The sequence below is a fragment of the Ailuropoda melanoleuca genome, chromosome 8 (assembly GCF_002007445.2).
Source record: "Ailuropoda melanoleuca isolate Jingjing chromosome 8, ASM200744v2, whole genome shotgun sequence".
Taxonomy (NCBI): Eukaryota; Metazoa; Chordata; class Mammalia; order Carnivora; family Ursidae; genus Ailuropoda; species Ailuropoda melanoleuca.
The window spans coordinates 85,046,732-85,069,094 of NC_048225.1; the positions used below are offsets into that span (position 1 = coordinate 85,046,732).

A 22,363-nucleotide genomic window follows, 5' to 3' on the forward strand; every position below is an offset into this window, starting at 1 on the left:
AAAGTTCAGCCACCCAAAGGATGCCTTAGTCCACCTCTGGATGTGTCTGCACACAGACCTTCTACTTAGAGTGTTTCTCAATCCCAAAGGCAATTTGGGGACCTCAGAGCCACCTTCTCCCAAAAGAGGAGAAGGGCAAAGAAAGTTCCCCTTTCTCATATGTTCCCTTTTCCCAAGCATCAGCAGAGTTGTACCCAGTCTGTAAAATGGTCTTGGGATTTTTTAATCAAGAATGATTGGTTTCCAAAGAAACTGAGACCCGAAGTTTTCGGTAATGAAGGCTATGATTTCAGTGCCAAGAGATTTCTTTTAAAATCTGGATTTGCAGAATGGATAAATGAGGAGTTATCTGCTCCACTGAAGGATTTGTTATTTTACTAATGTATGTTTCCCTTGGTTCTTTAAATCACAGCTTCCTAGATCTGTGGTACTCAGTCCAGGGTGCACATTAAAATTGCCTGGGGAGCTTGTGAAAAAAATTCGGATTCCCCAAGACCCACCCTTTGGGACTCCAATTAAATCACTCCAAGGAATTAAACATATGTTACATTATGTTCAGTTCAATATAGAAGACCTATGTGATAAAGCTGGACATGTCACAACGGTATAAATATCCCTAGAAAATTGTTCCCTTCCACGCACTTACTTAGCTGTTTGAAATTTTTTAAAGATTTATTTATTTATTTTAGAGAGAGAGAGAGAGAGTTGCAAGCAGAGGGAATAGGCAGAGAGAGAATCTCAAGCAGACTCTGTGCTGAGGGCAGAGCCCAACTCAGGACTCGATCTCATGACCCTGAGATCACGACCTGAGCGGAAACCAAGAGTCGGAGGCTTAACCGACACTGTCACCTCGGCGCCCCTAGCTGTTTGAAATTTTAAAGGTCTGCTATTTATTCGGCAAACATGTACTATGTATCAAATATGACCCAGGCACTGTGCCAGGCCAGCGTCCCTGCTGTCCTGGAGTCCGCAGCCTAGAGGCAGTGGGCAGGCAGTGAAGGAGCACAGCAGCCACCTATGGGAAAGAGGCCCAGCCAGAGCTCTGAGCCCGGCGCCCCTCGCTTCGTGGGGAGGAAGGACTTCCCAGAGTCATGTTTTCACCGAATCCTGAGGGATGACTCGGGAATAAAGAATGGGAGACCACCTAGGGAGAGGAAAGGGTGTTGCAGACCTGAGCCTGTGGCCCTCGCTTTGCAGAGGAAGAGAGAGAGGCATGGAGCAGTGACGCGGCTGGCCCGGGTCCCACAGCTAATCCAGGGCAGTGTCCGGCCTCCCGGCCCTGCTCTTTCCACACAGTTCTCATCTGTGTGTCAGTCCTGCCTCACAGACCCTCTCAGGGTCATGCAAGCTCATGTCTGTTCAATCCTTTGGCTTTGCTCTAGGTTGGATATAAAGGGACCCCATTATGGCCTGTCGTGATCTGGGTCTGGGACCCCAAGTACTAGCTCTAAGTTGTCTGCGTCTGGTGGCTTCTGATCACCTACTGAAAATCCTTCAGGCAAAAGGCATTAAATCCCTCTGCTAAGGACCTGGCTCTTGGGGCCCTTTGAGCACCATTAGCTGTAAGGATTACTGAGTTAATCACTGACATGTGATTTGGTGCATTTTGATCCCTACCCTGACCTCAAGCCATCTGGAAACCCTTGGAGAGCAGGAAGGGTTAAAGGATTATGCGTCCTGCCTGGGTTATTTTAGAGGGAATCAATGACTGTCAGGGCCAGTGGGAGGGAAAGCAGAGAATGTTCCTGAAGAGTCCTTGATGAGAGATTCTTCGTACCTGGAAAGGGTCCCATTCTGGTACAGTTAAACATACATCTAGTCCAGGACCCAGCAATTTCACTTCTAGGTATACACTGAAGATTTTAAAAAGTCCTTAAATACAAAAAAAATCATGCACAGGAATGTTTATAGCACGTATACTCATAGCATTTAAAAAATAAATCTCGGGACGCCTGGGTAGCGCAATCGTTAGGCGTCTGCCCTTGGCTCAGGGCATGATCCTGGCATTCCGGGATCGAGTCCCACATCGGGCTCCTCTGCTGGGATCCTGCTTCTTCCTCTCCCACTCCCCCTGCTTATGTTCCCTTTCTCGCTGTCTGTCTCTCTGTCACATAAATAAATAAATAATCTTTAAAAAAAAATAAATCTCAATACCATCAATAGGTGAAAATTGTAAAAAAGCTAAATAATTTTAGTTCTTCCACATAATGAATGCCTTTTATCTACAAAAGGGAACGAGCTACTGATTCCCGTGGCAACACAGATGACCCTGAAAACCAAACACACAAGATTTCAGGATTCAAGTTATGTGAAATTCAAAAACGAGAAAAACTAGGGGCGCCTGGGTGGCTCAGTTGGTTAAGCATCTGACTCTTGATTTTGGCTCAGGTCATGATCTCAGGGTTGTGAGATGGAGCCCCATGTCAGGCTCAGTGCTGGGCGTGGAGCCTGCTTCAGATTCTCTCTCCATCCCCCTCTGTTTCTGCCCCCCAACATGTGTTCTTTTTCTCTCTCTCAAAAAAAAAAAAATTAGAAAACCGAATCTGTTGTGGAAGATACAGAGTAGTGCTTATCTCTTGTTGGTGTAGGCTGGAAGAAGGCACAGGGTGCTGGAAATATTCTCTATCTTGATCTGGGTTGTAGTTATATGGATATAATTATATACGTATATAATTATATCCGTGTGATTATATTATTTATTTATATATTATTTATTATTTATATATTATATATTTATTATTAACTATTGTTATATTATTTAATATATTATATTATATATTTATNTTATTATAGATTATTATATATATAATTATATATTTAAAACCACTGAGACCTACTTGTGTACATTTTACTGTGTGTAACTTACACCTTGGTAAAGTACTATTGGAGTTTAAAGGGGAAAAAAGGAAAGAAGGAAACATTTGGGTTGTGACGGAGAAAACGGAGGGCCTTGAGACCCCCCGACCCCCAGACAGGGCCTTGCAATGATTAAAATCTGGGTCGTACACACCCGTGAGGTACACAGAGCGTGTGCCGAGTACGGGACATCGCGCTTTGGTGGCTGGGGAAAGGGAAGGGGTGACCAGTGGCTGAGTGCCCCACCCTCCAAGGAGGGGGTCTTGAGTTCGAGTCACGCTCCCTGTACCTCCTATACGAACTGGCATCTCACGCCTTGTCCTCTGCCTCCCTATCTCTCACCCTCCAGGAGCTCCAGAAATACGAGCAGTTCATCTTTGCAGACCACACCAGTATGATTCACGTGGAGAATGTCTACGAGGAGATTCTGCATAAGATCCTCCTTGACGAAACTCTGAAAGGTGAGGAGGGTTTCCTGGGCACTGGAGGGAACACCAGGTACGGGGGAGGACCCCTTCAAGGGGACCCAGGGAGGCCCGCTAGGGGAGGAAAGAGAGACGGGTACTAACCTTGACAGAGTCATGATCTGGCAGACACTGTGGTGAGCCCTTTGGGTGTTATTTCTTTGAATACAGATAAGAACTCTGGGAGACAGAAATTTCAAGCTTTGTTTTTCACAGAAGACCGAGGTTTGGGGAGATTAAGGCTAGACTTCCTCATGAACAGCTGTCTTCCTCCAGACAGAACAAAGGAAAACAGCTGCTTGTAGCCACAGACTCCCAACCCCTCCCTGCGGCAGGAGGAGGTGATTCCAGGGGCAGGGGTTGCCAGCTGCTTCCTCAGCACATTCCTCACGTCCTGTTAGCTGGACAGAAGCAGACACAGGGCGCTGACACAGGACTCTGTGAGTCTGGTTGGAACTCCAGCACACGCTGTCCTGTGGAATTAGGCCTTGCTTATGATGGGACTGTAGGCAGGACAACTTTGACAGAAATAAGCTGGACAGGGCTATCGCCCCAAACCGTAGGCCTGAAACGTGTCTGGTCTCCATGGGGAAGGTGTTAGTATCACCAAAAACCCTCCACAAAGAAAACAGACCAAGCACAAGCTGCAGTAGCTAACCCAACGGGATGAGAAATGTGAAGATGTCATCAGTGTCTGACAGGAAGGGTTCACTCAAGCCCACTGCCGTTCCATCATGGCACCTTTCCGCCAATTAGGAAAAGGCTCCCTTCCTCCAGACGCTTGACTGTTCTCTGATAAACCGATTTTATCAGAGTGGGATGGTCTACTGCTCGTTGCTGGAAAATTCTGCCGAATACACAAATTTCTGCTGTCTCTGAAGTGAGGGGTGCCCCCCTGGGTATGGTACCGTTGGGCACTGTACAGCCTGCACAGCTATAGTGGAGGCCTGTGGTCAAAAACGCCAGCCGCTATCGTTATTATTGTCGCTTTGAGTCCTCTCAAGACCTCTAAGCCTGGCCTTCATTCTAGACACTGCAGGCCAACAGGGCTCTCTGCATGCTCAGTACTGAGTACCCAGTACACATGCAGGACCGGATTATAAGAAGAAGCCGAGAAATGTCAGGCCTGCCCCTGCGGCGGGGCCTCTATGGGTGATACAGATGACACTATTCGAGGTTGCGAGCTCCTTGAAAGCAAAAGCCCTATTTTATTTATCTTTGGATTCTCAGAGTCTGTCCCACAGTGGGTGCCCAATTTGCACCCGTGAATGAGTGAAGGAATGAATGAATGAACACAACAGAGGTCCAGAGTTGAAAACGAGTTTGTGGGCATTAGTCATGAGGGAAGGAGACCTGGAAGAGGGTGGTTATCAGCTGGAATTTGATATTGAGAAATTTGGGTAGCCAGAAAAGCTGGGAAGGGAGTTTGGCTTCTGGATAACATCGGAAAATCCAGGGTGGCCGGGCCAGAGGGTCAATGTCATGTTCTGTTTTCTGGTCTTTCTCAGTGATAAAGGAAGCCGCTCTCCTGAAGAAACACAACTTATTTGAAGACAACATGGCCTTGCCCAGTGAAAGTGTGTCCAGCTTAACTGATCTAAAAACCCCCGCAGGGTCAAACCAGGCCAGCCCTGCCAAGAGAGCCTCGGCCATTCTGCCAGGAGTTTCAGAGAGCGAGGCGCTGAGTAATGAAGTATTCCAGGAGCTGGGGGAACAGAAGCAGCCTGGGGTCCCTAGTCCATTGACCAAAGGAGAAAGTCCATCTTTCCCTGTCCCTACCCCTCCCCCAGACGGGACCGGACAGGGGATTCTTTCAGGGGTGGATGGCCCTGTTGTGCCTCTCGTGGCTGCAGAGGACACGGCAGGAGCCCTGGGCACACACTCGTCNACCCTTCCACTGGATTCCATGAAGATGGAACCTTGTTACAGTAAAGTCAACCTGCTTCAGGAGCGTTTGCAGGATCTCAAGAGCCGCTTCCGATTCCCACACGTGGATCTGGTGGTCCAGAGGACACAGAACGACATGCAGGAGGTGGGAGCGGCCAGGGCCTCTGTGGGGGTGTGGACGGAGACAGCAGAGAAGCAAGGGCTGGCCAGGGGGACAGGGGTGCTAGTGCAGCTCTTGGTAATGGGGCCCATTTCTGTCGTCATCATGCTGAGTGAGGACATCCTTGCTCCTTCCAGCCGGCTTCATCTCTTTTCCATGTTGATGAACATCAGAAAGGAAAAAAAAAAATTCCAGGGAAATCAAGTAGCATTAACTGATATTTGCTTGATTTGTCAAACCAGTGCTTTTAACCTTGGCCGCACATGAGAATCGTCTGGGGAGGTTTTGAGAAATGCTGACGTCTAGATCCTGCTCCCAGGAATTTTCCCCCAGTCCCATTCCCACTGCTTCTAATATGCAGCCAGAACGGAGCACTACCGGCTTACGTTAATTCCCTAACCCAGTTAAGAGTAAATCAATCAATCATGGTTTCATATTTGGATCTCTTGGGTCTACTTGATAAGTTCCTTTTTTTTTCCCCACAAGGAACTTTTCCTCCAGGAACAAGCACCAATTTTTTCCATACTAGAGTACTTTCTAAATGAAGAAGGGTGTGATCACTGTAGCCAGAAGAGCACAATTCTATTTCAGGAGTGTTCTGAGGGGAGCTCACTAAGGGGCTGGGCACTGTGGCAGACCCCCCTTCAGAGACAGATGCTTAGATAAGGTCACTACAGTGTTGAGAGTGCTGGACAAAGCTATGTGTTCATGCTTTCGGATCAGAGGCTTGGGGAAGAAAGGAACATTTGTTCCTTAAAAGTTATAGGGCGGATTAAGTGATACACCTTATTATCTAACCTCCGAGTTGTGAAGGATTAAAGATGGACTGGGGGAACAAAATTGGGCAACAGTTTAACAGAAGTCCCTTTGGTAATCCTGAATCCTGGTGAAACTGATATAGGTACAAGAGCAGAGACTAAGAAATCGGAATCATTTCCATTTCCTACCCCATGAACACATCAGCCACTGTGCCCACCAAGCCCCAACCCTGCCTCCCTTCCAGCCTGGCAGAGCAAGGAAGAGAAGTGAAGGGGTAGGCTAAGTGCAGAGAGGTGTGCTGGACTGGTTTGCATCCCCCCAAAAGTGGCAGTGCAGGATTAAAGCCACCAAGAAATGACTGGAGAGGTCTCCCACCTCCCTTGTCAAGCCCCAGGCTGCAGGTACCAGAGACCGGAGGAAGGGGTTGACTACCAGAGAGGGTGGTATTCTCAATCCCATGGCCTCTGTGGGTTTTACAGCTCAGAGCATAAGAAGAAGAGAGGCGGGAAAAAATACGTGTGTGCATACCTACATAGGTGTGTGAGTGTGTGTTTATTTCCCAGACTCTTACTGATCCCACTGTGCTCAGGTGCCTATTTGTTTCATAACCCAGGTAGGGGGCTGAGGACCTGTTGCCCTGAGTGGTCCCAGAGTAGTGGGGAGGGGGGGTGCGGGGGGGGGGGGGAACTGTGATGGTCATCCCGTCCCTGCTCTGGGGTAGAAACCCCGGCCTCTGACCGGCACTGTTCTGTGTTCCTATTGGCTTCTAGCTAATGGAGAATGCAGTATTCACTTTCGAGCAGTTGCTTTCCCCACATCTCCAAGGAGAGGCCTCCAAAACTGCGGTCACCATCGAGAAGGTTAAGCTCCGAGTCTTAAAGGTAAAACTGTTCTGTCATTTGTGGGAAACGCAAAACAACTGTAACCCCTTGCTTCTTTTGTTAAGTGGAATACCAAATTCTGTCTTTCACTCTCCTGTTTGTAATCCTGCCCCCTTTCTCCCCTGAGGTAGCAATGGCTAGAAGCCCCTGGGCCCCCAGCATGACTTTCACGCCTGTTCTGCCATCTAGTGGCAACTCTAGGGACCACAGGTCCGCAGGACTCTTGCCCATCGCTAGAAGCGACCTGTCCTTGAGATAGAGCATTTGCACTCCACTCTAAGCAAAGCGTTGTGACAGATATCACATAAAATGTAAAAATAGGGAAGGCGCAGCTTCCTTCTTCAAAGAGTTCACAATATAGTAAAACCCATTTAAATTAGCCAACATGTTTTAGAAAAATCAAAATCTCCTGGCAAAGGAAATATTAAAAAAAAAAAGACACCTGCCATATGAAATTGTTTTTATGTGCTTACTGCTTAAGTATATATCAAAATGGTTTTAATAATAGCAGCTTGCACTTGGTCTTTTTTTAAAGCTTTTTTGTTTTGTTTGATATCACAAGGACTTGTGAGACAATTAGAATATGTCTCCATTATAGAGATGAGGAAACTGACTCACTAAGAGCTAACCTGACTTACTTAAGCTCAACAGGCTAATCAATGGTGAGCCTAGAGCTAAAACAATTCTTAAATTTAGTCCACTAATTCCTTACTACCTATTCCTCTAAACAGTGCCTTGGAGCAGAAGATCAAAGTCCCACAGAGCCTAGGAGGTGGTCCCTGATTTTTAGACCCAATCCTAATACCTTGCAGGCAGTGATTTGATTTTGGCAACCAAATCACTGAGATTAAAAGCAATATTTATGGGACTCCTGGGTGGCTCAGTCAGGGAAGCATGTCTGCCTTCAGCTCGGGTCATGATCCCAGGGTCCTGGGATCGAGTCCCACATCGGACTCCTTGCTCAGCAGGGAGCCTGCATCTCCCTCTGCCTGCTGCTCCCCTGGCTTATGCTCTCTCTCACTCTCTCTCTGACAAAGAAATAAAATCTTTTAAAAAAATTAAAAAATAATAAAAGCAATATTTATTATGGGAACACAAGGAATAATGAACTTGCAATTGGAAAGAAAAATAGTATCAATGTCAATATCACCTCGTGTCAGGACACTTTCGACCTCCCCGGACAGCCCCTTTCTGTTCTGGACACTTTGAACTCCAAGAACGTGCTTCCTAATGTGAAGGCGAAGTTGTCACCATTGGTGATTCTAGTTCTGTTCTCTCTGTTCATGTCCTTCTTCCACATAGTAGCCTTTGGTTGCTTGAATGGAGCTATAATTTTGCCCAAAGTTATCATCTCCAGGATAAATGCCTTTGTCTCATGAACCATTTTTTATTTGGCCTGACCATTCTGCTCCTATGCCCGTGACTGTGTTCCAGTGTGTCTGTGATCCTCTTGAAGGGTCATCTGAAACCAAACTCTGGTCTCTAGGTTTGAATATTCCATGCAGAACAGTGAATCAACATCTTTCTTGGTCTAGATACTAAACTTCTTCGGTTAACATGCCACAGTGTTAAGGTAGTTATGAGACAGACCCTCCCTCTGTGGAAATCATACAACCCACTAATTCTGCTTTTTGGTTGTAAAGTGAAGGAAGTAGATGATCTTGGCTCTTATGGACCCACCCAGGGCAGGGGTGATGACATACAAACTCATCCCCATTTCTGTCCCCAACTTCTTTATAATGCAGAAGTTACTGTTTTGATCTTGCCTCAGTTTCCCTAACTGTAAGAGGGGACGGTAAGATGGATCATTAATAGTCTTACTTGCCACCCAAAGTACGAGAGAATTGTATAGTAAGATCTTTGAGACCATAGTAACACTGTAAGTGTCCTCAGAAATAGCGGGAAAAGGGAGACAAATGAGTGACTGAGTTTTTGTTTAAGCAAAAGTTAACAGATTGCAATGTTGCTATTTAGCATATGTTTCTATCTCTGTATTGACAGCAATATGATTATGACAGCAGCACCATCCGGAAGAGGATATTTCAAGAGGCACTGGTTCAAATCACACTTCCCACCGTGCAGAAGGCACTGGCATCCACGTGCAAACCAGTAAGGGGATTGGTTACTCCAAAGAGCCTGATTTTATTGCTGTGACGTTCAAGCAAGTTCTTTTGTTGGGATGTGTTTGCAAACAGTGGACCAGACCACAGAGGGGTTGGCAAACTTTTTCTGCAAATGGTCAGATAGTAAAGATTTTAGGCTTCGTGGGTCATACTGTTTTTGTTGCAACTACTCAGCTCTGCTAAGTGCGAGAGTAGACGTAGGTGATACATTAATGATGGGTGCTTCTGTGTTCCGATAAAACTTTATTACAAAGCGAGCAGCTGCCAGATTTGCCAACCCCGGGACTAGACAGAATCTCAAAGGTAATGATCTGACTTTGAGCCAAACGAAGGGTTGTCATAGAGCACCTGAGGACACCAGGTGCTCCTCGTTATAGTATGACTCATGGGTACCATGTGTCCTCTGAAACTTGACCACTACATCCAGGAAAAGACCTTAAGTAACACGATTACGGAAGGATATTTTTTCTTTTAACGTTTGTTTGGTGAAGTCAATGAAACAGAAACCATTAAAGCTGCTACCAGTGACAGCCATGGTTATGAAGGTGTGACTTGGTCTGCAGAGCAGAGCCATGGGTGAGCCATCTGTGGAGGCGGGTTCAACACCTGGGTTCGAGTCCTGGCTCCTCCATGTATTGGTTCTGGGGCCTCAGACAAGTCACTTTTCCTCTTTCTTGGCCTAGATTCCATCTTCTAGAAAATGGAGATGATATATTTTGCAGTACCCTTTTTAAGATTGAAGAGACTACATTGTTAATATTTGATGAGTGCTGACCATATGTTAGACACTATGTTAAACACCTTGTATGGATTATCTCAATAATTCTCACAACAACTCTAGGAGGAAGTACTATTTATATCCTCATTGTACAAATGGGGAAACTTGAGGATTAAGTAAGGGGCCCAAAGTCACGGAGCTGGTAACCACCAGAGTTTGAACTCAGCTCACACTCGCTGATAACATGCTGTGCACTCAGTAAATAGTATATATGACTACTATTACTATTTCTACATTTCAGAAATGATCTATGAGCCTGGACATTTTCAGTGCCTTCTTCCTCTTGGAGCAAATCATGAAGAGTTTATTAGAATTTAAAAAGGACTTTTGGGCAACATAGAGGGTCTCCAAGAATTGCATCATTAAAATCCTCTGCAAGAGTTATTTTACTGCAGAAATGTCTTTGGTTATTTTTATATTCTATAAATGCTTTTTTCTTTAGAGTCCTGGCATATCTAGTACCTGGCATTTATTTCTGGGAGTTTGATAAAGCCACAGGAATAAAGAATCTGTCTATCTGATCGTCCTTTGGCCATGTGTGGTTGGGAAAGTTCAGCCACCCAAAGGATGCCTTAGTCCACCTCTGGATGTGTCTGCACACAGACCTTCTACTTAGAGTGTTTCTCAATCCCAAAGGCAATTTGGGGACCTCAGAGCCACCTTCTCCCAAAAGAGGAGAAGGGCAAAGAAAGTTCCCCTTTCTTCATATGTTCTTTTCCCAAGCATCAGCAGAGTTGTACCCAGTCTGTAAAATGGTCTTGGGATTTTTTAATCAAGAATGATTGGTTTCCAAAGAAACTGAGACCCGAAGTTTTCGGTAATGAAGGCTATGATTTCAGTGCCAAGAGATTTCTTTTAAAATCTGGATTTGCAGAATGGATAAATGAGGAGTTATCTGCTCCACTGAAGGATTTGTTATTTTACTAATGTATGTTTCCCTTGGTTCTTTAAATCACAGCTTCCTAGATCTGTGGTACTCAGTCCAGGGTGCACATTAAAATTGCCTGGGGAGCTTGTGAAAAAAATTCGGATTCCCCAAGACCCACCCTTTGGGACTCCAATTAAATCACTCCAAGGAATTAAACATATGTTACATTATGTTCAGTTCAATATAGAAGACCTATGTGATAAAGCTGGACATGTCACAACGGTATAAATATCCCTAGAAAATTGTTCCCTTCCACGCACTTACTTAGCTGTTTGAAATTTTTTAAAGATTTATTTATTTATTTTAGAGAGAGAGAGAGAGAGTTGCAAGCAGAGGGAATAGGCAGAGAGAGAATCTCAAGCAGACTCTGTGCTGAGGGCAGAGCCCAACTCAGGACTCGATCTCATGACCCTGAGATCACGACCTGAGCGGAAACCAAGAGTCGGAGGCTTAACCGACACTGTCACCTCGGCGCCCCTAGCTGTTTGAAATTTTAAAGGTCTGCTATTTATTCGGCAAACATGTACTATGTATCAAATATGACCCAGGCACTGTGCCAGGCCAGCGTCCCTGCTGTCCTGGAGTCCGCAGCCTAGAGGCAGTGGGCAGGCAGTGAAGGAGCACAGCAGCCACCTATGGGAAAGAGGCCCAGCCAGAGCTCTGAGCCCGGCGCCCCTCGCTTCGTGGGGTCAGGAAGGACTTCCCAGAGTCATGTTTTCACCGAATCCTGAGGGATGACTCGGGAATAAAGAATGGGAGACCACCTAGGGAGAGGAAAGGGTGTTGCAGACCTGAGCCTGTGGCCCTCGCTTTGCAGAGGAAGAGAGAGAGGCATGGAGCAGTGACGCGGCTGGCCCGGGTCCCACAGCTAATCCAGGGCAGTGTCCGGCCTCCCGGCCCTGCTCTTTCCACACAGTTCTCATCTGTGTGTCAGTTCTGCCTCACAGACCCTCTCAGGGTCATGCAAGCTCATGTCTGTTCAATCCTTTGGCTTTGCTCTAGGGTGGATATAAAGGGACCCCATTATGGCCTGTCCTGATCTGGGTCTGGGACCCCAAGTACTAGCTCTAAGTTGTCTGCGTCTGGTGGCTTCTGGTCACCTACTGAAAATCCTTTAGGCAAAAGGCATTAAATCCCTCTGCTAAGGACCTGGCTCTTGGGGCCCCTTGAGCACCATTAGCTGTAAGGATTACTGAGTTAATCACTGACATAGGATTTGGTGCATTTTGATCCCTACCCTGACCTCAAGCCATCTGGAAACCCTTGGAGAGCAGGAAGGGTTAAAGGATTATGCGTCCTGCCTGGGTTATTTTAGAGGGAATCAATGACTGTCAGGGCCAGCGGGAGGGAAAGCAGAGAATGTTCCTGAAGAGTCCTTGATGAGAGATTCTTCGTACCTGGAAAGGGTCCCATTCTGGTACAGTTAAACATACATCTAGTCCAGGACCCAGCAATTTCACTTCTAGGTATACACTGAAGATTTTAAAAAGTCCTTAAATACAAAAAAAATCATGCACAGGAATGTTTATAGCACGTATACTCATAGCATTTAAAAAATAAATCTCGGGACGCCTGGGTAGCGCAGTCGTTAGGCGTCTGCCCTCGGCTCAGGGCGTGATCCTGGCATTTCGGGATTGAGTCCCACATCGGGCTCCTCTGCCGGGATCCTGCTTCTTCCTCTCCCACTCCCCCTGCTTATGTTCCCTTTCTCGCTGTCTGTCTCTCTGTCACATAAATAAATAAATAATCTTTAAAAAAAAATAAATCTCAATACCATCAATAGGTGAAAATTGTAAAAAAGCTAAATAATTTTAGTTCTTCCACATAATGAATGCCTTTTATCTACAAAAGGGAACGAGCTACTGATTCCCGTGGCAACACAGATGACCCTGAAAACCAAACACACAAGATTTCAGGATTCAAGTTATGTGAAATTCAAAAACGAGAAAAACTAGGGGCGCCTGGGTGGCTCAGTTGGTTAAGCATCTGACTCTTGATTTTGGCTCAGGTCATGATCTCAGGGTTGTGAGATGGAGCCCCATGTCAGGCTCAGTGCTGGGCGTGGAGCCTGCTTCAGATTCTCTCTCCATCCCCCTCTGTTTCTGCCCCCCAACATGTGTTCTTTTTCTCTCTCTCAAAAAAAAAAAAATTAGAAAACCGAATCTGTTGTGGAAGATACAGAGTAGTGCTTATCTCTTGTTGGTGTAGGCTGGAAGAAGGCACAGGGTGCTGGAAATATTCTCTATCTTGATCTGGGTTTTAGTTATATGGATATAATTATATACATATATAATTATATCTGTGTGATTATATTATTTATTTATATATTAATTTATTATTTATATATTATATATTTATTATTAACTATTGTTATATTATTTAATATATTATATTATTATATATTTATTATATATTATATATTATTATAGATTATTATATATATAATTATATATTTAAAACCACTGAGACCTACTTGTGTACATTTTACTCTGTGTAACTTACACCTTGGTAAAGTACTATTGGAGTTTAAAGGGGAAAAAAGGAAAGAAGGAAACATTTGGGTTGTGACGGAGAAAACGGAGGGCCTTGAGACCCCCCGACCCCCAGACAGGGCCTTGCAATGATTAAAATCTGGGTCGTACACACCCGTGAGGTACACAGAGCGTGTGNCACCTCGGCGCCCCTAGCTGTTTGAAATTTTAAAGGTCTGCTATTTATTCGGCAAACATGTACTATGTATCAAATATGACCCAGGCACTGTGCCAGGCCAGCGTCCCTGCTGTCCTGGAGTCCGCAGCCTAGAGGCAGTGGGCAGGCAGTGAAGGAGCACAGCAGCCACCTATGGGAAAGAGGCCCAGCCAGAGCTCTGAGCCCGGCGCCCCTCGCTTCGTGGGGTCAGGAAGGACTTCCCAGAGTCATGTTTTCACCGAATCCTGAGGGATGACTCGGGAATAAAGAATGGGAGACCACCTAGGGAGAGGAAAGGGTGTTGCAGACCTGAGCCTGTGGCCCTCGCTTTGCAGAGGAAGAGAGAGAGGCATGGAGCAGTGACGCGGCTGGCCCGGGTCCCACAGCTAATCCAGGGCAGTGTCCGGCCTCCCGGCCCTGCTCTTTCCACACAGTTCTCATCTGTGTGTCAGTCCTGCCTCACAGACCCTCTCAGGGTCATGCAAGCTCATGTCTGTTCAATCCTTTGGCTTTGCTCTAGGTTGGATATAAAGGGACCCCATTATGGCCTGTCGTGATCTGGGTCTGGGACCCCAAGTACTAGCTCTAAGTTGTCTGCGTCTGGTGGCTTCTGGTCACCTACTGAAAATCCTTTAGGCAAAAGGCATTAAATCCCTCTGCTAAGGACCTGGCTCTTGGGGCCCTTTGAGCACCATTAGCTGTAAGGATTACTGAGTTAATCACTGACATGTGATTTGGTGCATTTTGATCCCTACCCTGACCTCAAGCCATCTGGAAACCCTTGGAGAGCAGGAAGGGTTAAAGGATTATGCGTCCTGCCTGGGTTATTTTAGAGGGAATCAATGACTGTCAGGGCCAGCGGGAGGGAAAGCAGAGAATGTTCCTGAAGAGTCCTTGATGAGAGATTCTTCGTACCTGGAAAGGGTCCCATTCTGGTACAGTTAAACATACATCTAGTCCAGGACCCAGCAATTTCACTTCTAGGTATACACTGAAGATTTTAAAAAGTCCTTAAATACAAAAAAAATCATGCACAGGAATGTTTATAGCACGTATACTCATAGCAGTTAAAAAATAAATCTCGGGACGCCTGGGTAGCGCAATCGTTAGGCGTCTGCCCTTGGCTCAGGGCATGATCCTGGCATTCCGGGATCGAGTCCCACATCGGGCTCCTCTGCTGGGATCCTGCTTCTTCCTCTCCCACTCCCCCTGCTTATGTTCCCTTTCTCGCTGTCTGTCTCTCTGTCACATAAATAAATAAATAATCTTTAAAAAAAAATAAATCTCAATACCATCAATAGGTGAAAATTGTAAAAAAGCTAAATAATTTTAGTTCTTCCACATAATGAATGCCTTTTATCTACAAAAGGGAACGAGCTACTGATTCCCGTGGCAACACAGATGACCCTGAAAACCAAACACACAAGATTTCAGGATTCAAGTTATGTGAAATTCAAAAACGAGAAAAACTAGGGGCGCCTGGGTGGCTCAGTTGGTTAAGCATCTGACTCTTGATTTTGGCTCAGGTCATGATCTCAGGGTTGTGAGATGGAGCCCCATGTCAGGCTCAGTGCTGGGCGTGGAGCCTGCTTCAGATTCTCTCTCCATCCCCCTCTGTTTCTGCCCCTCAACATGTGTTCTTTTTCTCTCTCTCAAAAAAAAAAAAATTAGAAAACCGAATCTGTTGTGGAAGATACAGAGTAGTGCTTATCTCTTGTTGGTGTAGGCTGGAAGAAGGCACAGGGTGCTGGAAATATTCTCTATCTTGATCTGGGTTGTAGTTATATGGATATAATTATATACGTATATAATTATATCCGTGTGATTATATTATTTATTTATATATTATTTATTATTTATATATTATATATTTTATTAACTATTGTTATATTATTTAATATATTATATTATATATTTATTATATATTATTATATATTATTGTATATATATAATTATATATTTAAAACCACTGAGACCTACTTGTGTACATTTTACTCTGTGTAACTTACACCTTGGTAAAGTACTATTGGAGTTTAAAGGGGAAAAAAGGAAAGAAGGAAACATTTGGGTTGTGACGGAGAAAACGGAGGGCCTTGAGACCCCCCGACCCCCAGACAGGGCCTTGCAATGATTAAAATCTGGGTCGTACACACCCGTGAGGTACACAGAGCGTGTGTCGAGTACGGGACATCACGCTTTGGTGGCTGGGGAAAGGGAAGGGGTGACCAGTGGCTGAGTGCCCCACCCTCCAAGGAGGGGGTCTTGAGTTCGAGTCACGCTCCCTGTACCTCCTATACGAACTGGCATCTCACGCCTTGTCCTCTGCCTCCCTATCTCTCACCCTCCAGGAGCTCCAGAAATACGAGCAGTTCATCTTTGCAGACCACACCAGTATGATTCACGTGGAGAATGTCTACGAGGAGATTCTGCATAAGATCCTCCTTGACGAAACTCTGAAAGGTGAGGAGGGTTTCCTGGGCACTGGAGGGAACACCAGGTACGGGGGAGGACCCCTTCAAGGGGACCCAGGGAGGCCCGCTAGGGGAGGAAAGAGAGACGGGTACTAACCTTGACAGAGTCATGATCTGGCAGACACTGTGCGAGCCCTTTGGGTGTTATTTCTTTGAATACAGATAAGAACTCTGGGAGACAGAAATTTCAAGCTTTGTTTTTCACAGAAGACCGAGGTTTGGGGAGATTAAGGCTAGACTTCCTCATGAACAGCTGTCTTCCTCCAGACAGAACAAAGGAAAACAGCTGCTTGTAGCCACAGACTCCCAACCCCTCCCTGCGGCAGGAGGAGGTGATTCCAGGGGCAGGGGTTGCCAGCTGCTTCCTCAGCACATTCCTCACGTCCTGTTAGCTGGACAGAAGCAGACACAGGGCGCTGACACAGGACTCTGTGAGTCTGGTTGGAACTCCAGCACACGCTGTCCTGTGGAATTAGGCCTTGCTTATGATGGGACTGTAGGCAGGACAACTTTGACAGAAATAAGCTGGACAGGGCTATCGCCCCAAACCGTAGGCCTGAAACGTGTCTGGTCTCCATGGGGAAGGTGTTAGTATCACCAAAAACCCTCCACAAAGAAAACAGACCAAGCACAAGCTGCAGTAGCTAACCCAACGGGATGAGAAATGTGAAGATGTCATCAGTGTCTGACAGGAAGCGTTCACTCAAGCCCACTGCCGTTCCATCATGGCACCTTTCTGCCAATTAGGAAAAGGCTCCCTTCCTCCAGACGCTTGACTGTTCTCTGATAAACAGATTTTATCAGAGTGGGATGGTCTACTGCTCGTTGCTGGAAAATTCTGCCGAATACACAAATTTCTGCTGTCTCTGAAGTGAGGGGTGCCCCCCTGGGTATGGTACCGTTGGGCACTGTACAGCCTGCACAGCTATAGTGGAGGCCTGTGGTCAAAAACGCCAGCCGCTATCGTTATTATTGTCGCTTTGAGTCCTCTCAAGACCTCTAAGCCTGGCCTTCATTCTAGACACTGCAGGCCAACAGGGCTCTCTGCATGCTCAGTACTGAGTACCCAGTACACATGCAGGACCGGATTATAAGAAGAAGCCGAGAAATGTCAGGCCTGCCCCTGCGGCGGGGCCTCTATGGGTGATACAGATGACACTATTCGAGGTTGCGAGCTCCTTGAAAGCAAAAGCCCTATTTTATTTATCTTTGGATTCTCAGAGTCTGTCCCACAGTGGGTGCCCAATTTGCACCCGTGAATGAGTGAAGGAATGAATGAATGAACACAACAGAGGTCCAGAGTTGAAAACGAGTTTGTGGGCATTAGTCATGAGGGAAGGAGACCTGGAAGAGGGTGGTTATCAGCTGGAATTTGATATTGAGAAATTTGGGTAGCCAGAAAAGCTGGGAAGGGAGTTTGGCTTCTGGATAACATCGGAAAATCCAGGGTGGCCGGGCCAGAGGGTCAATGTCATGTTCTGTTTTCTGGTCTTTCTCAGTGATAAAGGAAGCCGCTCTCCTGAAGAAACACAACTTATTTGAAGACAACATGGCCTTGCCCAGTGAAAGTGTGTCCAGCTTAACTGATCTAAAAACCCCCGCAGGGTCAAACCAGGCCAGCCCTGCCAAGAGAGCCTCGGCCATTCTGCCAGGAGTTTCAGAGAGCGAGGCGCTGAGTAATGAAGTATTCCAGGAGCTGGGGGAACAGAAGCAGCCTGGGGTCCCTAGTCCATTGGCCAAAGGAGAAAGTCCATCTTTCCCTGTCCCTACCCCTCCCCCAGACGGGACCGGACAGGGGATTCTTTCAGGGGTGGATGGCCCTGTTGTGCCTCTCGTGGCTGCAGAGGACACGGCAGGAGCCCTGGGCACACACTCGTCAGAGCTGGAGTTTGGAGGGGCTCCTGCGGACAGAGAACCCAGCTACGAAAAGCCAGAATCCAGCTCTGCCTCGGGCTCCTTGAAGGAGCTCAGAAATTTGTTGACGGTGACCATTGAAGTGCCAGTGGAATCGGCCTCCCTCGAGATTGAGAAAGATACGAATGAAGAGACCCTTGCTCCCCAAGAAATTGAAACAGTAGAGGCAACAACCCAAATCGACACAGAGGCCGATCAAGCAGCTGCCTCCAGTCAGGACAGCTGTGAAGGCGGTGAAATCAGTGAGAGGGAGGCCCGCTCTTCCCCTCGGGAGGCTGAGGCGGAGGCCGGCAGGGAGGAGTTGGGGGGGTTCCTGGGGGCTCAGCTGGCCTGCGAAGGGCTTACCCAGGGTGCCAGCAGCCCTGGTCCCCCAGAGCAGCAAGCAGAGGCTGGGGAATCCCCTGAGAAGGAGCTCACAGGGGGGGCTTCCAGACTGGATGCCCAGGAAGGAGGAGGGGCTGAGGCCATTGTGGAGGTTGAGGACAGGCCAGAAGAAGATTGCATTTCCAGGGCTCACCCCACCTGCCCCAGTGAGAGCCAGGGTTCTGTGGAAGAAACCCTGGGAGGGAGCAGCAACATGGCCCAGGCTACTGCCAGTGTGGATACAGAAGAGGTTAAGGCTGCTGGTGTTCACGAGTGCCAGTGGGTGGTGGAGAATGCTCCAAACTTCGATCTGCTAGGTTCACAAGATGGAGGGGAGAGTACCCCAGGGCAGCCCTCGGAAGAGTGAAAGGGACAATTTGGCATAAGTATTTCTTTGCACAAACTCAGCCAAAGGTTCATAGTTATGGGTATGCTTAGGGGTTGCACGCAAGTTGTTACCAAAAAAAAAGAAAAGAAAAGAAAAAAAGAGAAGTACTTCCTTAATGTGTGTAATGAAACCAGAGGAAATGCACACAGGGCATGCGCACTGAGGCAGACCTTTGTGGACTTGAACTGTTCTACCGTGAATTACCGCTCTAGCATTTTAATAGGAAGTGTTTGGGGTGAGAGGCAGCTGCGCATGTCTAAGGGAGGTGTTCCAGCAAAGATGAAGAAGACAGTAGGAGCATAATTTCCAATACACTGCACGTTTTCCTCTAATGTGCTTGAAGCTTTTTAATTTTTGGTAAGAATGCAAATGTATATTGTAAATCTAGCTTCACCATCCATTAGGGCAACTTCACTGTCTCTGAAGGACTCGGCATTCGTCTATAGTCAGACCGCAGGGAAGGGTTGGTGGTGAACACTGGTCACCCGGCTGTGGGCAGCCCCGCAGCCCCTGAGAGATTATGCCTGAGAGAACCCAGAGGAAGCTGAGCGCAAACGGAGGAAGGTTGTGGTCTGTGGGGCTGTCTGAGCCTGGTACTAATTCTGCTATCAATTTCTTGTTAATTAATCATGTTGCTTCTTATTAATTAATCACCTTTTGGGGAAATTCAGATGAGGCAAGAAAATTTCCTTGGCATGTTTAAGCTTGAAAGAATTCCAAATTAGCCTTAGGCTTGTGCACTGGGGCCTTAGCTAATTGTTGAGCATAAAAGACTACCAGTTAAACAAGCATTATTCCAACAGCTGCTGTATGCCTCGCACTGTGCTAGGCATAGTAACAACAGCAACGACAACAACAACAACAAGAAAAGAGAAGGTGCTTTGGCATNCTCTGAAGTGAGGGGTGCCCCCCTGGGTATGGTACCGTTGGGCACTGTACAGCCTGCACAGCTATAGTGGAGGCCTGTGGTCAAAAACGCCAGCCGCTATCGTTATTATTGTCGCTTTGAGTCCTCTCAAGACCTCTAAGCCTGGCCTTCATTCTAGACACTGCAGGCCAACAGGGCTCTCTGCATGCTCAGTACTGAGTACCCAGTACACATGCAGGACCGGATTATAAGAAGAAGCCGAGAAATGTCAGGCCTGCCCCTGCAGCGGGGCCTCTATGGGTGATACAGATGACACTATTCGAGGTTGCGAGCTCCTTGAAAGCAAAAGCCCTATTTTATTTATCTTTGGATTCTCAGAGTCTGTCCCACAGTGGGTGCCCAATTTGCACCCGTGAATGAGTGAAGGAATGAATGAATGAACACAACAGAGGTCCAGAGTTGAAAACGAGTTTGTGGGCATTAGTCATGAGGGAAGGAGACCTGGAAGAGGGTGGTTATCAGCTGGAATTTGATATTGAGAAATTTGGGTAGCCAGAAAAGCTGGGAAGGGAGTTTGGCTTCTGGATAACATCGGAAAATCCAGGGTGGCCGGGCCAGAGGGTCAATGTCATGTTCTGTTTTCTGGTCTTTCTCAGTGATAAAGGAAGCCGCTCTCCTGAAGAAACACAACTTATTTGAAGACAACATGGCCTTGCCCAGTGAAAGTGTGTCCAGCTTAACTGATCTAAAAACCCCCGCAGGGTCAAACCAGGCCAGCCCTGCCAAGAGAGCCTCGGCCATTCTGCCAGGAGTTTCAGAGAGCGAGGCGCTGAGTAATGAAGTATTCCAGGAGCTGGGGGAACAGAAGCAGCCTGGGGTCCCTAGTCCATTGACCAAAGGAGAAAGTCCATCTTTCCCTGTCCCTACCCCTCCCCCAGACGGGACCGGACAGGGGATTCTTTCAGGGGTGGATGGCCCTGTTGTGCCTCTCGTGGCTGCAGAGGACACGGCAGGAGCCCTGGGCACACACTCGTCGGAGCTGGAGTTTGGAGGGGCTCCTGCGGACAGAGAACCCAGCTACGAAAAGCCAGAATCCAGCTCTGCCTCGGGCTCCTTGAAGGAGCTCAGAAATTTGTTGACGGTGACCATTGAAGTGCCAGTGGAATCGGCCTCCCTCGAGATTGAGAAAGATACGAATGAAGAGACCCTTGCTCCCCAAGAAATTGAAACAGTAGAGGCAACAACCCAAATCGACACAGAGGCCGATCAAGCAGCTGCCTCCAGTCAGGACAGCTGTGAAGGCGGTGAAATCAGTGAGAGGGAGGCCCGCTCTTCCCCTCGGGAGGCTGAGGCGGAGGCCGGCAGGGAGGAGTTGGGGGGGTTCCTGGGGGCTCAGCTGGCCTGCGAAGGGCTTACCCAGGGTGCCAGCAGCCCTGGCCCCCCAGAGCAGCAAGCAGAGGCTGGGGAATCCCCTGAGAAGGAGCTCACAGGGGGGGCTTCCAGACTGGATGCCCAGGAAGGAGGAGGGGCTGAGGCCATTGTGGAGGTTGAGGACAGGCCAGAAGAAGATTGCATTTCCAGGGCTCACCCCACCTGCCCCAGTGAGAGCCAGGGTTCTGTGGAAGAAACCCTGGGAGGGAGCAGCAACATGGCCCAGGCTACTGCCAGTGTGGATACAGAAGAGGTTAAGGCTGCTGGTGTTCACGAGTGCCAGTGGGTGGTGGAGAATGCTCCAAACTTCGATCTGCTAGGTTCACAAGATGGAGGGGAGAGTACCCCAGGGCAGCCCTCGGAAGAGTGAAAGGGACAATTTGGCATAAGTATTTCTTTGCACAAACTCAGCCAAAGGTTCATAGTTATGGGTATGCTTAGGGGTTGCACACAAGTTGTTACCAAAAAAAAAGAAAAGAAAAGAAAAAAAGAGAAGTACTTCCTTAATGTGTGTAATGAAACCAGAGGAAATGCACACAGGGCATGCGCACTGAGGCAGACCTTTGTGGACTTGAACTGTTCTACCGTGAATTACCGCTCTAGCATTTTAATAGGAAGTGTTTGGGGTGAGAGGCAGCTGCGCATGTCTAAGGGAGGTGTTCCAGCAAAGATGAAGAAGACAGTAGGAGCATAATTTCCAATACACTGCACGTTTTCCTCTAATGTGCTTGAAGCTTTTTAATTTTTGGTAAGAATGCAAATGTATATTGTAAATCTAGCTTCACCATCCATTAGGGCAACTTCACTGTCTCTGAAGGACTCGGCATTCGTCTATAGTCAGACCGCAGGGAAGGGTTGGTGGTGAACACTGGTCACCCGGCTGTGGGCAGCCCCGCAGCCCCTGAGAGATTATGCCTGAGAGAACCCAGAGGAAGCTGAGCGCAAACGGAGGAAGGTTGTGGTCTGTGGGGCTGTCTGAGCCTGGTACTAATTCTGCTATCAATTTCTTGTTAATTAATCATGTTGCTTCTTATTAATTAATCACCTTTTGGGGAAATTCAGATGAGGCAAGAAAATTTCCTTGGCATGTTTAAGCTTGAAAGAATTCCAAATTAGCCTTAGGCTGTGCACTGGGGCCTTAGCTAATTGTTGAGCATAAAAGACTACCAGTTAAACAAGCATTATTCCAACAGCTGCTGTATGCCTCGCACTGTGCTAGGCATAGTAACAACAGCAACGACAACAACAACAACAAGAAAAGAGAAGGTGCTTTGGCATAAATTAAAAGACCTACAGGAATTTAAAGAAAAAAATACGCCAATTTTCAAACCATGACAACTTTGTCTATCCATTGAAACAGTCCTGATTCATTCCCAGAAGGGGAATAAAGTGAATAAATGGGGA

General features: G+C 47.1%; 2 protein-coding genes across 3 annotated transcripts in view; both read left to right on the plus strand.

Moving 5' to 3' along the window:
• NIBAN1 (niban apoptosis regulator 1) overlaps positions 1–18,755 on the plus strand; it is a 167,016-nt gene extending 148,261 nt beyond the window's left edge. Inside the window, exons 11-15 of one of the 2 annotated variants that reach the window (XM_034666805.1) lie at positions 5,320–5,352; positions 6,897–7,007; positions 9,009–9,116; positions 15,873–15,984; positions 17,495–18,755. In XM_034666805.1, coding sequence (XP_034522696.1) covers positions 5,320–5,352; positions 6,897–7,007; positions 9,009–9,116; positions 15,873–15,984; positions 17,495–18,639 — 1,509 coding nt within the window. In that variant the 3' untranslated portion in view covers positions 18,640–18,755. The remainder of the gene's footprint in view (positions 1–5,319; positions 5,353–6,896; positions 7,008–9,008; positions 9,117–15,872; positions 15,985–17,494) is intronic. The other variant, XM_034666806.1, reaches the window with a different exon arrangement.
• Positions 18,756–20,156: 1,401 nt separating this feature from the next.
• LOC117803423 (protein Niban 1-like) overlaps positions 20,157–22,363 on the plus strand; it is a 7,515-nt gene continuing 5,308 nt past the window's right edge. The window contains exon 1 of the mRNA XM_034666807.1: positions 20,157–20,439. Coding sequence (XP_034522698.1) covers positions 20,235–20,439 — 205 coding nt within the window. The 5' untranslated portion in view covers positions 20,157–20,234. The remainder of the gene's footprint in view (positions 20,440–22,363) is intronic.